At 41.9% G+C, this 14281-nt stretch overlaps 1 protein-coding gene and 1 long non-coding RNA gene across 7 annotated transcripts in view; one reads left to right on the top strand and one right to left on the bottom strand.

Annotated features, from left to right (window-relative positions):
- Window positions 1-10: 10 nt before the first annotated feature.
- LOC309515723 lies at window positions 11-8178 on the top strand. Its single transcript, XR_014212629.1, has 2 exons — window positions 11-1852; window positions 6811-8178. It is a non-coding gene; the product is annotated as an uncharacterized lncRNA (long non-coding RNA).
- The window catches only part of YME1L1 (YME1 like 1 ATPase), a 20709-nt gene continuing 14296 nt past the window's right edge, over window positions 7869-14281 (bottom strand). For 3 of the 6 annotated variants that reach the window (XM_082193777.1, XM_082193775.1, XM_082193776.1), the window contains exons 14-21: window positions 13262-13417; window positions 12501-12652; window positions 11473-11599; window positions 11300-11373; window positions 10100-10186; window positions 9498-9632; window positions 9218-9318; window positions 7869-8152 (exon numbers count right to left, since the gene is read on the bottom strand). In XM_082193777.1, the coding sequence (XP_082049903.1) occupies window positions 8149-8152; window positions 9218-9318; window positions 9498-9632; window positions 10100-10186; window positions 11300-11373; window positions 11473-11599; window positions 12501-12652; window positions 13262-13417 (836 nt within the window). In that variant the 3' untranslated portion in view covers window positions 7869-8148. Of the gene's footprint in view, window positions 9633-10099; window positions 10187-11299; window positions 11374-11472; window positions 11600-12500; window positions 12653-13261; window positions 13418-14281 lie in introns of all 6 variants that reach the window. The other 3 variants (XM_082193779.1, XM_082193778.1, XR_014212615.1) reach the window with 2 other exon arrangements.

Raw genomic sequence — 14281 nt, 5'->3', positions numbered from 1 at the left:
GTTGTTGTTGTTGTTGTTATTGTTCCTCAGTGTTCTCTCTCCCACCACTTGCGGGCCAACTTTGGAAAGTGAGCAGGACCACTGACATCACGATTACATCGGGTGGCCCTTTTGCCCACATGGGTCTTGCAGAGCACTTTTCATAGGGCTTCGTAAGACCCAATGATTAGCTGATTGTCAGGTGTTGCAAAGCAAACACAGCTGTTTGCTTAGGATATTTCAGGCACCACCATTCCCCTGATTGACAGTGCCTCAAAACCCCTTTCAGTTGAGCCATGTTTTTACCTGGTCAACACTTGATGTAGGGCAGGCAGACATGGCTTGGCTGAAATAGTCTTGTGGGCCAAATGAGGCCTCACAGACCTTATTATTTATTTCATTAAAATTCTATACTGATTGAATGTAAAAAACAAACAAAAAAACCACCTCAAAGTGGTTTACAAAAATGCACCCCTGCCCTGCTAATTATGCTTACGGACCAGAAGTTCTCCACACCTGCTGTAAACTATGGGCCTCCATTTGGGTTGGGTTAGAGACTGGTGATGTACTGGAAGAAATGTTGAGAATTTTCAACCTGTGCTGTTACCGGTACATCTTTGTCACCCAAGGTGCCTTTAGAGCTTTTAACTAACCTAGTGTCCTTCAGATGTTGTTGGTCTACAACTCCCACCATCCCAGACCATTGACAGTGCCAGCAGAGGCTGATGGGAATTGTAGCGCAAAGCTGGAGGATACCAGGTTGGGGGAGGTTGCTTTAGAGAAAGGAATACATAATCAGTGCCTTTTTAAAAAGAAATTCGGTGCCAAAGTTCAAACCTGCTTGGAAATACCACCCATTGAAGTGGGAACCCCTCCTTATCCCAGATCTGTAGGATCTAAGGTAGTATATCTTATGTTCTCTGTTAAACCAAAGATGCTGTGATATTAGCACCCAAAATATACAATATAGCAAAGTTTCGCTTGTGTCATATTTTCTTTTTTTAAATTTCTTTTTTTAAAATGTTTTTTTCAAGATTTCTTGGTTTATAAAAGTATGTGCAATGTCTCTTTTTTCAATTTACCTTTTCTACAGGTCAGTTTCATTTGTTGAGACATTAGTGTTACATTAGGAAGAAAAGGTGGAGGGGCCGTGGTGGGTGGGGTGGGGTGTTTCCTTTTTTACTTAATGTATGTGTAGGGTTTTGTGTCAGCGTCGTTTGTGCAGGTTCTCTTTGCTATTCGCTTGTGTTCCTTTGGTGGTGAGAGAAGTTGGGGTGTGGTTGCTTGTTTGTGATTGGCTGTGGTGAACCTTGTTTTCATGTGTGAGTTGGGTGGGTGTTTTTTGAATCAGGATAGCCATCTTCTATTGATCATGCTTCTATGTCAGTTTCAGTTTATTGGTTAATTTTTCTAGTAAGGCTGTTTTCCATACTATTTGGTACCATTGGTCCATGCTTACTCCTGACAGGCCTCTCCAGTGTCTGGTTATGTTCCTGGCTGCTGAGAGTAGGTGAGTTATGAGTTCTTTGTGATGTGAGTGGGCATTATTGTCTTGGAAGATGTTTAGTAGGGCCAGTTCTAGGGTGATTTCTAATTCTTAATTATTTTACATATTTCTCGTATGGCTGTTGTCCAGAATAGTTGGATTTGGGGGCATTCCCACCGCATGTGGAGGTATGTGCCTGTGGAGGTGCACCCTCTCCAGCATTTTGGTGAGGTTCCTGGGCATATTAGCGCTAATTTCCTTGGTGTTAGGTACCACCTGTAGGTGAGTTTCAGAGTGAGTTCTTTCCTTTTCGTTGATATGGGTTTAAAGGGGGGTTTAGACCACATTCTGGTCCACTGAGTGGGGTTAATCTCATAGCCTATGTTGGTTTCTGCTCTCTTCACTGTGCAGCGAAGTGCTTGTCACAAGACAATGTTTACATTCCACAGTCAGAGTACTGTTGGGTTTTCCCACGGGAATGGGAAGCTGGATGTGACGTACACTGGTTTCCTGTTTTTCACTGTTTCTCTCGGTGTTCTTTGTTTCCGAGGAGAAGGACGGTTGCTTCTCTGCTCCAGCAGAGGCAAGATGCATGTTTGTAATTTCTCAATACTGAACTGAAAATAAAGCAACTTTAAGCATGTGGCACGTACTGTTCGTCATTCCGTTGTGCAAAGGACTCTGCAATTACAACATTATGGTTATCGGGCCCAGAAAGATGTAAATCAAACTGAGGAATGCCGGCAGAGGTACAGAGGAACGGATCGCGTTATCTGCTCTGCGCGTCAAGTTTGATTGATGAAGGTATGTGCTCATGCTCCGGGCAGCCTGCCAGTTTCTAATTTATGGCTTTATGGCTGGACTTTGTACTTTTAAAGCCGTTTTGCCGCGATACAGGAAATGGCTGAGAAAGCAAAAGTACTTTTTAAAAGTGCTTTTGGAAGAAGCTGCAGTACTGTGACGCAGCTTGATTAAAGCAGCAATGATGGCTAATGCAAAGCTGGTTGAAGTTTTTGGGATTCCTAAGCTCAATAAGAAAAATTACACGGAGTGGGTACTTTATGCAGAGGCAATTCTGCGGAAAGAAGGTCTGTTTAATGTTATTACAGACAACCCCCCAGCTCCAATTACAGCTCAATGGGCAGCTAAGGATTCCAAAGCAAGGGGAACACTTACATTGATAGTATCCCCAGAAGAGCTCTGTCTGTTGCGTGGAAAGACCACAGCCAGAGAAATTTGGGACACTTTAAGAGAGGCTCACTTGAGGACAGAAGCTGGTTCCTCAATGTACTACTATGCCAAGCTGCATGGCATGGCTCTTGCTGAAGGTGGAGATGTGCGTACACATCTGATGGAGATGCAGAATCTGAGACATGAGTTGCAACAGAGAGGACTCAACTTTCCAGAGGCTGTGTATTCCTTCATGATACTACATTCTTTGGGACCAAGTTGGGAGTCCGTTGCCACTCAGATTGCTGTTCAACCAACTGCTCAGCTCACAGTAGCCTATGTTACTGCCGTGATCCAGAATGAAGCAGATCGCCGGGGTGCTAGCTGCATGGGTAAGGGGGAGTCTTCACAGACGTCATCCCAGAGTGCAGTGGAACCACCAGAGGGCGCCAAAGCTTTGAAGGCAGTGAAATGCTACTCGTGTGGACGTCTAGGCCATATGAAGAGGGAATGCAGATATCCCAGGGCCAAGACAGAGCAGCGCAGCGGAAGTTCATCGCGTGGAAAAGGCCAAAGCAAAGGCAAAGGTCCGGTCTCCAGGACAACGCAGCACAAGGCAATGGTCTCACGCTTCACTCCAAACGTCGCAAAGGTCCAGAAGACGTCTAGATCTTTCTTCGTTGTTGATTCAGCAGCTACCCACCACATGTGCAACGATAAGAGACTGTTCGTGTCTTTTACACCGCAGGAAGGTGCGATTCACCAGGCGGATGATCACACGATTCCCAGTCAAGGCTACGGAACTGTTGTTCTTCACAGTTTGGACTTAGAGATACAGGATGTACTTTATGTTCCAGATGCCACACACAATCTTCTAAGTGTGATGCAGCTGAATGAACGGAACATTGACGTTTCCTTCAAGAACAAGAAATGCACCATCACAAAGAAAGACGATTATGTATTGCATGCTGAATGTGTTGATCGTTTGTTTGTTTTGTATTATGATGATGTTGTGCAGAATGAGACTTGTTGCATTGCAGGTTCTAACAAAAGTTTGCATGCAGGATGTATTCATGATTTTCACAGGAAATTTGGTCATTTGCATTTTGAGGCAGTATCTAAAATGCCTACCTTGGTTGAAGGTATGACTATTAAACCCTGCAGGTACCACATGAAGTGCAAGGCATGCGCAGCAAACAAGGTGAAAATGGCTGCGAAAGGTAAGGTGTCTAGTAGGCAAGCTACAGAACCATACCAGGTTGTTCATGCTGATTTAGTTGGTCCACTATCGCCCTCTTTGGGTGGCAATAGGTTCTTCATGGTTCTCATTGATGCATTTTCCAGGTATATTTACGTGTACAATCTCAAGCAGAAATCAGAGGCTTTTCCAAGGTTCAAGGAATTCTGTGCTTGGTTGGAAAATGTGCATGGTAAGAAGATAAAAATTCTTTTCACAGATCGCGGGGGAGAATTCACTTCTCAGCAGTTTGAAGCTTTTCTGACTGAGAAAGGAATTCAACATGATTTGTCCAGTCCTCGCTCGCCATGGCAGAATGGGCTTTGCGAAAGGGCAAATCAAACATTGCTTCAAGGGTTAAAAACCTTGCTGCATGATGCCAATCTTCCAGAGAGTTATTGGGCCGAATCTCTCTCATGTTTTGTTTACAGTTACAATCGCAGGTTATCTTCAGCGATTGGTTGTACCCCGTATGAGAAGATGTTTGGCAAGAAACCATACATCAAACACATGAAAATTTTTGGTTCTGACATGTGGATTCATTCACCACAAAGCTCCAAATTAGGCAAACGTGGATTGCATGGTATCTTTCTAGGTTATCAGAAAGGTTCTTACAGAATAATGATGACTGACTCTAAAACAATTAAACTCACAAGAAGTGTTGAGTACAATGCCAAGTGGGGGGAGAATGTGGGAATTTTCCAATGTTATCCTGATGACAGTGATGAGACTGAGGATAAGCAGCCGCAACAACCCACACCCACTGATGAAGGTTCTGATTCTGAGTCTGAAACTGAATCGGATAATTCAGAGGATTTCAAGAGTGCGAAAGCCTCTATGCGACCCTCTGAAAGCTCTGATCAGGAATTGGAAGAACCATTGTTCACAATAGGTCACTTTTCTCCTGAGAAGGAAGAGGAGAGTGTTGAAGACCAAAGGCTAATTCGTAGGTCACAAAGAGCCACAAAAGGCAGACCTCCAAAGAGATTTGCTGATGAATTTGCTAAGACAGCAGTAGCAGCTGTTAAAAGCTCCAAGAAGGTATTTGAACCTTCAAGTTTCCAAGAAATCCAGGATTTGGATTCTAAGGAAGCTGAGCCATGGTTAAATGCAATGAAGGCTGAGCTTGATTCCTTAGAAAGGAACAAAACTTGGGAGCTAGTTCCAGTAGTTCCAGGAATGAAACTGCTTGGAAGCAAATGGGTCTTCAAAGCGAAGACTGATCAAAATGGCAAGATAGTCAGACACAAAGCCAGATTGGTAGCCAGAGGTTTTGCACAGGTACCAGGTGAAGACTATCACGAGACCTACTCACCCACTGTGAGATATGAGAGCATTAGGCTTATGCTCAAGCTAGCTGCAGAGAATCTACACATTAGTCACCACGATGTAAATACAGCGTTTTTGTACGGATCTCTAGATGAATCACTATATATGCTTCCACCTGATGGCGTACAGGTAAAACAGGGATTTGTTTGTGCTCTAAAGAAGTCCCTTTATGGTCTCAAACAAAGTGCACGGTGTTGGCACACAAAACTCACTGAAGCATTGTTTTCTCTAGGTTTTCAACAAGGGAAAGCTGATCCATGTGTGTTTGTCAAAGAGGAGGGGCAAAAGAAGCTGTATTGTTTGTTTTATGTTGATGATATTTTATTCTTTTGGAAAGATATCACAATGTACAATAACGCCCTAGCTCAACTGAAAGAGCACTTTGACATGAAAGATCTTGGTGAGGTAAACAACTACCTGTCTCTGGAAATAGAAAGAGATCAAAGTGGTAACATTCTAGTACACCAGTCACTGAAAATTGCTGATGTGTTAAGCAAACTGAACCTGATGGATGCTAACCCTGTAGACACACCGATGACAACAGATTATCAGGTAGAAGACACTGAAGAAGCATTTTCTGACACTACACTGTACAGAAGTGTGCTAGGCAAGCTAAACTTCATTGCCAGATGTTCAAGACCTGACATTGCTGTTAGCTGTAATTTGCTAAGCAGACAAGTTAACAATCCTACTGTTAAGGATTGGAAAGCTCTGAAACGCATAGCACGCTATTTGAAAGGCACTATGCATTACAGACTGAGATTTAACAATCAGAAGTCTGGTGGTCTTGAGATTTTTGCAGATGCAAGTTTTGGAAGTGACACTACAGACAGGAAAAGTACGTCTAGAGTTTGCTACATGTACAATCAGGGTCTATTTGATTGGTCATGCAAGAAGCAAACAACAATTAGCTTAAGTACTTGTGAAGCTGAATTGAATGCACTGTCTTAATCACTTAAGGATTGTGAATGGTTGTTACAATTGTGCAAAGACATGAAAATTCCTGTCAAATGTCCAATCCAGGTTTACCAGGACAACAAAGCATGTTTGGCTTTGCTGAATTCGGAAGGTTGTAAGCAAAGCACGAAGCACTTGCAATTGAAGGTGCAACATGCTAGGGAACATATTCAGAAGGGACTCGTAACGGTGTCCTATATGCCAGGTAATGAAATTCCTGCTGATGTATTGTCCAAGATTGTATCAAGGGATCAACACTGTACCTATGTACAGAAGTTGGGTTTGTACTGATATTGTACGAACACGCTGCCCAGTGATGTTCACGGAAAGGGGGAGGATGTTGGTTTCTGCTCTCTTCACTGTGCAGCGAAGTGCTTGTCACAAGACAATGTTTACATTCCACAGTCAGAGTACTGTTGGGTTTTCCCACGGGAATGGGAAGCTGGATGTGACGTACACTGGTTTCCTGTTTTTCACTGTTTCTCTCGGTGTTCTTTGTTTCCGAGGAGAAGGATGGTTGCTTCTCTGCTCCAGCAGAGGCAAGATGCATGTTTGTAATTTCTCAATACTGAACTGAAAATAAAGCAACTTTAAGCATGTGGCACGTACTGTTCGTCATTCCGTTGTGCAAAGGACTCTGCAATTACAACAGTCCTCTCATTGTTTTTTTAAAATTATTACGTCTAGGGGGTTCGTGGGATGTTGTAGTAGTATGCATTTGTCTACCTACGGTTCTACATCTTATAACTTTGAAGTATTGTGGAATTTGTTTTTGGAGGAATCAGACATGGAGGAAAGGGATAATTTCCTTGATGAGCTCAAATCATCCCATGTATGAGGATAAGGCAATAGGGTCAGTGTCAGCCAAGCCAGTTGCTATGGCAACAGTCCAGTGCCACCTGTATAGGTCAGGCATCCCCAAACTCGGCCCTCCAGATGTTTTGGGACTACAGTTCCCATCATCCCTGACAACTGGTCCTGTTACCTAGGGGTGATGGGAGTTGTAGCCCCAAACCATCTGAAGGGCCGAGTTTGGGGATGCCTGATATAGGTGATGGAGGCATCTCTGCTCAGCTGTCCGGTGTCTTGTCCTGAGAGTCAGTCAGTGAGTGCTGTCGGAAACTGTGTTACGTCTTGAATTGCTGGAGCAACAGAAATACTTTCTACTTGTACATATCTTTATCTGCAAAGCCTACAAAGTGTATGAATGTATCAAGTCCCGAACTGTATTACTGAAGCCTGATCTTCTGCAGCAGTCAAACTCTTTGGACCTTAAGCTGTCTCTCTGTTGTGACTGGAACTCAAGGCAACTTCCGTTGTGTGGATATCTCACTTCAGAATCCCAGTTTTTGTGAGGAATAGTATTAAATCTGGATAATCAGTAGGAACTATTGTTAATTAAAATTTTATATTATTAGCATATATGGTAGCTAGGTGTGTAGATGCAGTTCAAATTTATAGCATGAAAGGCATATGATATTAATTTGCTGAGATGGAGCAGAATCTGTTGGGTAATAGGGAACTTTCCATGGGTACATTTTCCAGCTGATGGGAAGCCAGGGAATGTTGGGATGTTTTCCTCTCCTGTCTCCCCACTTGCATTATTTTTCTCTAACGTGCTGAAGTAACAGCAAACAAATCAATTTGGAAGGAAGGAAGGAAACGAACGAAAGATTCTTTGGAAATCTAATTCACTAAAAAAATTCCACATTTCGGTTAACTCTCAAATTTATTTACAGGTTTAAGATATGTTTTGTACACCTCAATTTACATAAGAGGGAAACCAGAGATAAAGCAATTTACAATGAGGAAAAGCTTTCTGCATAATTAAAACAAACCTTTATTGTCTTTAAAAAAGGTGCCATGCATGCCTTATTTGCACATCTTTCACTGTAAGTCACTGCAAAGAGTATATTTGTAATGTGTCAGCATAGCAGCTTGGTATTCTGCTTTAAGACAGGGTCTTGAGGTCCCTCCATGTGTTACTAGATTAGCTGAATGGGAAAAGCAAAAAAAGAAAGTTGCACTGAAGTACTGGATTTGCTGAATGAAAGAATTCTTAAACCAATTCAAAAGTAAGTACACTGTCAAGTTGTATTCACAGCAACGTCATGTTAGCACTAGTTTGAAGGTTCACTGCCAACTTTCTTCCATTCCCCCCACTGACTGACACAAAACCTTTTCTGTTTTAAATGCCTGTTTTGAATGTAGGGGTTAAAGTTGTGAGAATAACCCACCCATTGCCCATCCTCCCAGAAAACACTAGTATTACTAGCAATTGTTTCTCACTCCACCCTAGCCCAACTCCTAACATTTCAGAACATAACTGAACACATTTTACTGTTTGGGTACTATGTGCTCATAACCTGGGTTGAAGGACTTCAAGATTTCAAATAAAAAAAATGTATTTTTATTGGGGGAAATGGACTGATTTAAAAGGAACAAAAAGAGGAATCTAAACTACTCTCTGACTGATTCAATACGGGCATCTAAGAAAATTGATGGAGCTCTCAAAACAGCTGTACACGATCTCATTTTTAAAAATCCAACAGGACAGCACCTTTCAGAGCAATGCAGTTACACCCCCATACCACTTAAACTAAACTGGAAATGTACTCCCAACTGACTCCAAAGAGGCAGTGCAATTCTTCATAGCTGTTACAATTCTACTCCGTCCGTCCCCCCCGTCATGTGATCTAAAGGCATCCAAACAGAAAACCCTATTATTTCTTTGACCAGTTATTGTGCTCCAGGATTCCAACACCCTGGCATTTATAAGAAGACCAATGAGGGGCAGGGAGCAGCTCTGTTACAGCAATGCCAGTTCCCAGCTTCCTGTAGTCTTATGTGACCTGCTAAATAAAATCTGTGGGGTTTTTTTCTAACTGATGAGTAGTGATGGTTTTATAAACTGCCCATGGAATTAAGACTAAATGGAGATGTCATCCCCTCTGCAACCTGTAAATCCTGCAGCATTTCAAGGGACCTCAAGCCGCAAGATTGAACACGTCCAAGTCCACATGGAGCAATTAGCTAGGGAAGATATGTTAAGAACATACTATTCAGCGTCAGTATTTGAGGTTTCCAAAGAAGCGGGATTCAACCCTGAGATCGTATTATCTATACTTGTGGGAACTTCTTTTGCTCCTGGCATCTCTTTCTAAGGAAATACAAAAAGTTAGGTAAAATGTAACAAAAGCACACAAGACAAATTGCTTATCTTTAAGAAATGTGATTATTACCACACACACATGGGGGGGGGGCTACACTGCATAAGTAGACTACTGCATTCTTGCAAGTAATCCATTAGAACGCTTAACAAGGAAGTTATCATCTCACTTCTAGTTTTTTCCCCTCTAAAACAATCTGAATTTCTTTGGCATCCAAAGTCTCATAAGTCAGCAATGCTTCCGCTAAATTCTTGTGCTCTTTTGTGCGGTTCTTCAATATATTCTTCGCTCGTTCGTATGATTCCTATCACAGAATAAAAAAACCCACACACATTAAGGATCATTTGCAATGAAACTGGAAATCGAAGACATGTATTCTAAAAACTTTTAAGATTGAACCCCTGAACTAATATTTTCAATAAAGCCACAAATATTCACGTTTCAATTTTATTCTTGTATACTCATTGCAGAAACCAGACACCATAAAATCTTTTAGTTTAAAACAAGTAAGAAACACAATGGATGGAAGGGAAAAATAAGGTAGATAAATAACTGAATATGAAAAAGGAATCTATTAGCAACAAGGAGCTAGAAGAATGTTCTACTGCTAATAAGTGGTAAAGGAAGTTCCTGAATTTTTAACAGGGCCATGAACTGAATTAGAAGTTAGGCCATTTTTATGGTTTACTAGATATATACATGAAACCCAAGGGAAGGAAAACTTTATTCATCCAATATTTATTCCAGTTAGTCCATCACACTTTTTCTTACCTTTAAAAGCATTCTTATTTCTTGTTCAATTGCGGACTGAGTTTCGGGACTGAGTTTCCCTGTATCTGTGTAGGTCATGACACCAAGCTTATAGAAAGCAAAAGAAAGAGACAAGAGAAAGAGACATTTTACATTGCAATTGTGGTGCTATTTAACATCCTAGCATCCTGCAAATAATATCTTCTGTGATGCAACAGGCCCCCAAGGTGTCCAATATTTAAGCAGCTGTAGCTGTACACAGAAGTATCCCACCACCATACCACAGCTTTCTTGTTAAATCTGGATGGGAGGGAGTTGGTCAGCATAAATCTAATCATGTCTACTCAAAAGTTAGTCCCACTGTTCACAACTGGACTTACTCCCTGTAAGTGTATACGACCTCAGCCTTTGTCACCGATCACACATTTTGGGGGATAATCCTATTAAATTATTCACACTTGATTAATTTTGAATCGTCTTAACTTGTTGCTTTTTAAAAAATTACAAAGAACATGCATCTAAGAGAAATCTCACTATCCGTGATGACGGAAAGGAAGGGGCAGACCAGGAGGAAACAAAACATATAAGCAAATACAGGCAGAAGGAGCAAATGCTTTCTGGTGCTTGATTGAGCTCTCCCTATGGTATAGAGCAACCCCCCCCCCCAAATGTGCTGTGAAGTGAACATGGCAGCGTAACATATACAGTAGTGGCTGGTGAGGTGCTGTGGGTGGGGCACAGCTGCTTTCCTGACTTCCAACACAGAAGGAAAGAGAGGTGGGGTGAAGCTTGGGAAGATTGGCTCCATTGTTCTGCACCCATCTAATACTCCCATGCTTCACCCCACCCCTCTTGCTAAGTGCCAGTGACCCTGCGTTGGGAGGCCAGGAGAGCAGCAGTGTCTCATTTATCACTACTATTTTGTCAAGTCCATACTGTAAATTGCTTTGTATAATCTCCAAGGGAAAATGACAAAACGTGTTTCTTATTCACCCACGCTGTTCATATCTTTGATAATCCGTAAGGCTGAGTTGGTCACATACACATTCTCACTTTATAATGTACATTTTGCTTTATAATGCACTACCATCTAAAGATCCATAGAGGGATAACAGCAATTTAATACAAGGATCTGATACCACGTCCTGAAGGACTCCTAATCAATGCGGAGAGAAACGAGGACAGCATCCAAAACTTAAACAGGAGATATTTAGATCTTACCTTCTCACTCATTCCAAACTTAGTCACCATGAGCCTTGCTATTTTAGTAGCGTTGTCAAAATCACTAGAAGCCCCTAAATGAACAACAACAAAAGAAATTATACAAAAGTAATTCAGATTTTGAAGTGAAACATTTTGAATACTAATCTTGTTTCTTTCGGGGTTTTCCTGACCTGTTGTGATGTAATCACCCCCAAATATAAGTTCTTCTGCAACTCTTCCTCCCATGCTGACATCCATCTGGGCAAGCAGCTGGGACCTAGTTTCACTCCACCTGTCATTTTCTGGCAGCAAAGACACCTTTAATACAAAATTGTGTGAGCAGAGATTAAAGTTCATGGAAACAGTAAATTACCCTTTGTAGCTGCTTTGACAATCTTGAAACAAAGGCGAGTTAGAGGATACTAACTGCCGTGATACTCTTCTGAGACATTTGTTGGTTTCTCTACCCCAAACTAAAACCTGCTTCCCAAAGAGTAGACACCTGCAGTCTTGCAGGCTCTGTCCGAACCCGTCACGGTCATGCAGTATCTTCGCGAGAAACAAATCAACAGCAACTTTTTGCTGATGGCCAGTCTTGGCTTGCGGTACACTAAAGGTAAGAGCCCTTCTGCACACAGCCCCTGCAGCAGGAGTAGGAAACCTCCAACTCTGCTATGAAACAATTTTGTGCATGTATTTGGGCAATACAGTCCCAAAGTTCAAAATGCAGCAGAGCCAGATGAATGAATGTTTTCATCCACAATGTGGATGTCTTTTTTGAACTGACAGCACTGCAGGGTGTAAATAATACATTTCTAAAATGGCAATTATTATGATTATTAATTAAATTTGTATACCACCCTTCAACTGAAGATCACAGGGTGCTTCAGATCATAAAGATACAAAATGAAAACATGTAATACATAGCAAAACAAAAACAAACCAGTAAATCCTTCCCTCAAACACATTTAAAAGGCTGCAGGATGTTAATCAGCCAAAGGCTTGGTTATAGAGAAACATTTTCGCCTGGTGCCTATGTAACGAAGGTGAACCTCCGTTACGAATGCCACGGCAACCAACCAGGTTCTCATTTCAATTGCATTATACTATGGAAATATATTGCCAGGTGTTTGATACCAGCTCTGTTGAAAAAGTAAAGCAGTAAAGCGGTCAAAGTCTAGTCAAAAGTGAGTATTCTCTACAAAATCAAAATCCTCACATGTCCGAGTGTTGGCCCTCGTGGCATAATGGTTGCTTTGTTGATTGGCATCGCATCTTTAGTATAGTATGCAATAATGGCATGCCCAGATTCATGATAGGCTGTAATTGTTTTATTCTTATCATCAATTTCTACACTTCTACGCTCAGGGCCTGAAATCAAAGAAAGGAAATCACAGAAGCTGAAAAGTGACCAAATGCACGCAGATGCTCCATTCTACTCATAATGCACACTCACACCCACAACCCTGTTTCTTTTCTCACCACCATGCAGACTTAGTAGGCTCAGTCCTCACTGAACTGTTCTGAAGGGGTTTTTGTCCCTTTATTTGTTTCCTCCCTAAATATTTTTTCTACTTCTTCAAACCTTGAGATTCCCCTGCGCATGCTCAGAAGTCCCACCTGGGCTCCACAGCCATAACTCAGCACTAAATTTTGCTATTAGTATATCCAAGGAGAACAAGCAAAACACTGCACTGGGGAATGCTCTTCTCAAGGTGCCAGCCAGGATACTCCATTCCAGAATACTCCATTCCATTCACCCCGCCCCACAGTTTGTTATTGTTTATTCTCAATAGTCAACCACCAATCAGAGCTCCATGGCTAATGAGCATGTTCTGTCTTCACTTTTTTGTATTTCTGCAAACCCAAAAACCATCAGTGTAGCATGTAAGTGGAGTTGTAACTTAACTCCAACGAAGTGCCCAAGGTCAAAATACTTACCTCGCTGAATTCAGAAATTCAAATTCAGAAATAGCCTACCCATAAGAATTTTGTCCTTTGAGAATTCCAGCTCCTTCATAGTAACCATATCCTTCCCATCAACCGCAGCTTTCAATGCAGCTTGGTTCACTAGGTTTTCTAACTCAGCTCCAGAAAATCCTACCGTTCCTCTTGCAATGATTTCTGCATCAATAGCTGCAGTAAGACACACACACAAAGTCCTATATCAACCTAATCTGAGAAATTAATATTCTTTAAATCTGCTTTTCACATTAAAGCGAACTTTAATTTTATTGCCACTATAATCACAATATGGATCAAGAACAGAGCACTGATTTGTTCAAGCAATACTGTAAGCAGAATCAAAGACTCTGGCTCCCACTGGTGACAAGATTCTGAATTTCAATCACAAGCATATAATAACTAGGGGTTTTGTGTGTGGGCCAAAAACTGGAGTGAATTGGGGTTTTTCCTCCCGTCCCCACATCAAAGTACAATGTCAATAAACCGACAGATCAGGTCCTCTACAAAGTCTTGTGTTGCTGTGTTTCTACACTTTTTTTTACCTTATAGCTCCATATTTTCCTATATGTTTGTGGACATTGAAAATAGTGAGGCTGTCCAAAAGGTTGCCTGTGGAGTACTGAAGAGCTTGGAATGGTCTTCGCTAAAGCACATCAACAGTTATGCTTTCTTTATTAAGACGTTATTCCCTATCCACCACCACCCAATTAGATTATGGGGGGGGGCAGAATAAATCTGTTTTACTCCCCCCACCTCTCAAAAAGCCCCTGGACCTATTTGCTTGCAATTTAGCATGCTTTAATTCACTGGAAAGGGACGCGGGTGGCACTGTGGGTTAAACCACAGAGCCTAGGACTTGCTGATCAGAAGGTTGGCGGTTCGAATTCCTGCAACGGAGTGAGCTCCCATTGCTCGGTCCCTGCTCCTGCCAACCTAGCAGTTTGAAAGCACGTCAAATGCAAGTCGAGAAATAGGTACTGCTCCGGCGGGAAGGTAAATGGTGTTTCCGTGCGCTGCTCTGGTTTGCCAGAAGCG

The sequence above is a fragment of the Podarcis vaucheri genome (assembly GCF_965113315.1).
Source record: "Podarcis vaucheri genome assembly, chromosome: 12".
Classification (NCBI taxonomy): Eukaryota; Metazoa; Chordata; class Lepidosauria; order Squamata; family Lacertidae; genus Podarcis; species Podarcis vaucheri.
The sequence above is the reverse complement of the archived record's forward strand: the minus strand, read 5'-3'. Positions and strand labels throughout refer to the sequence as shown.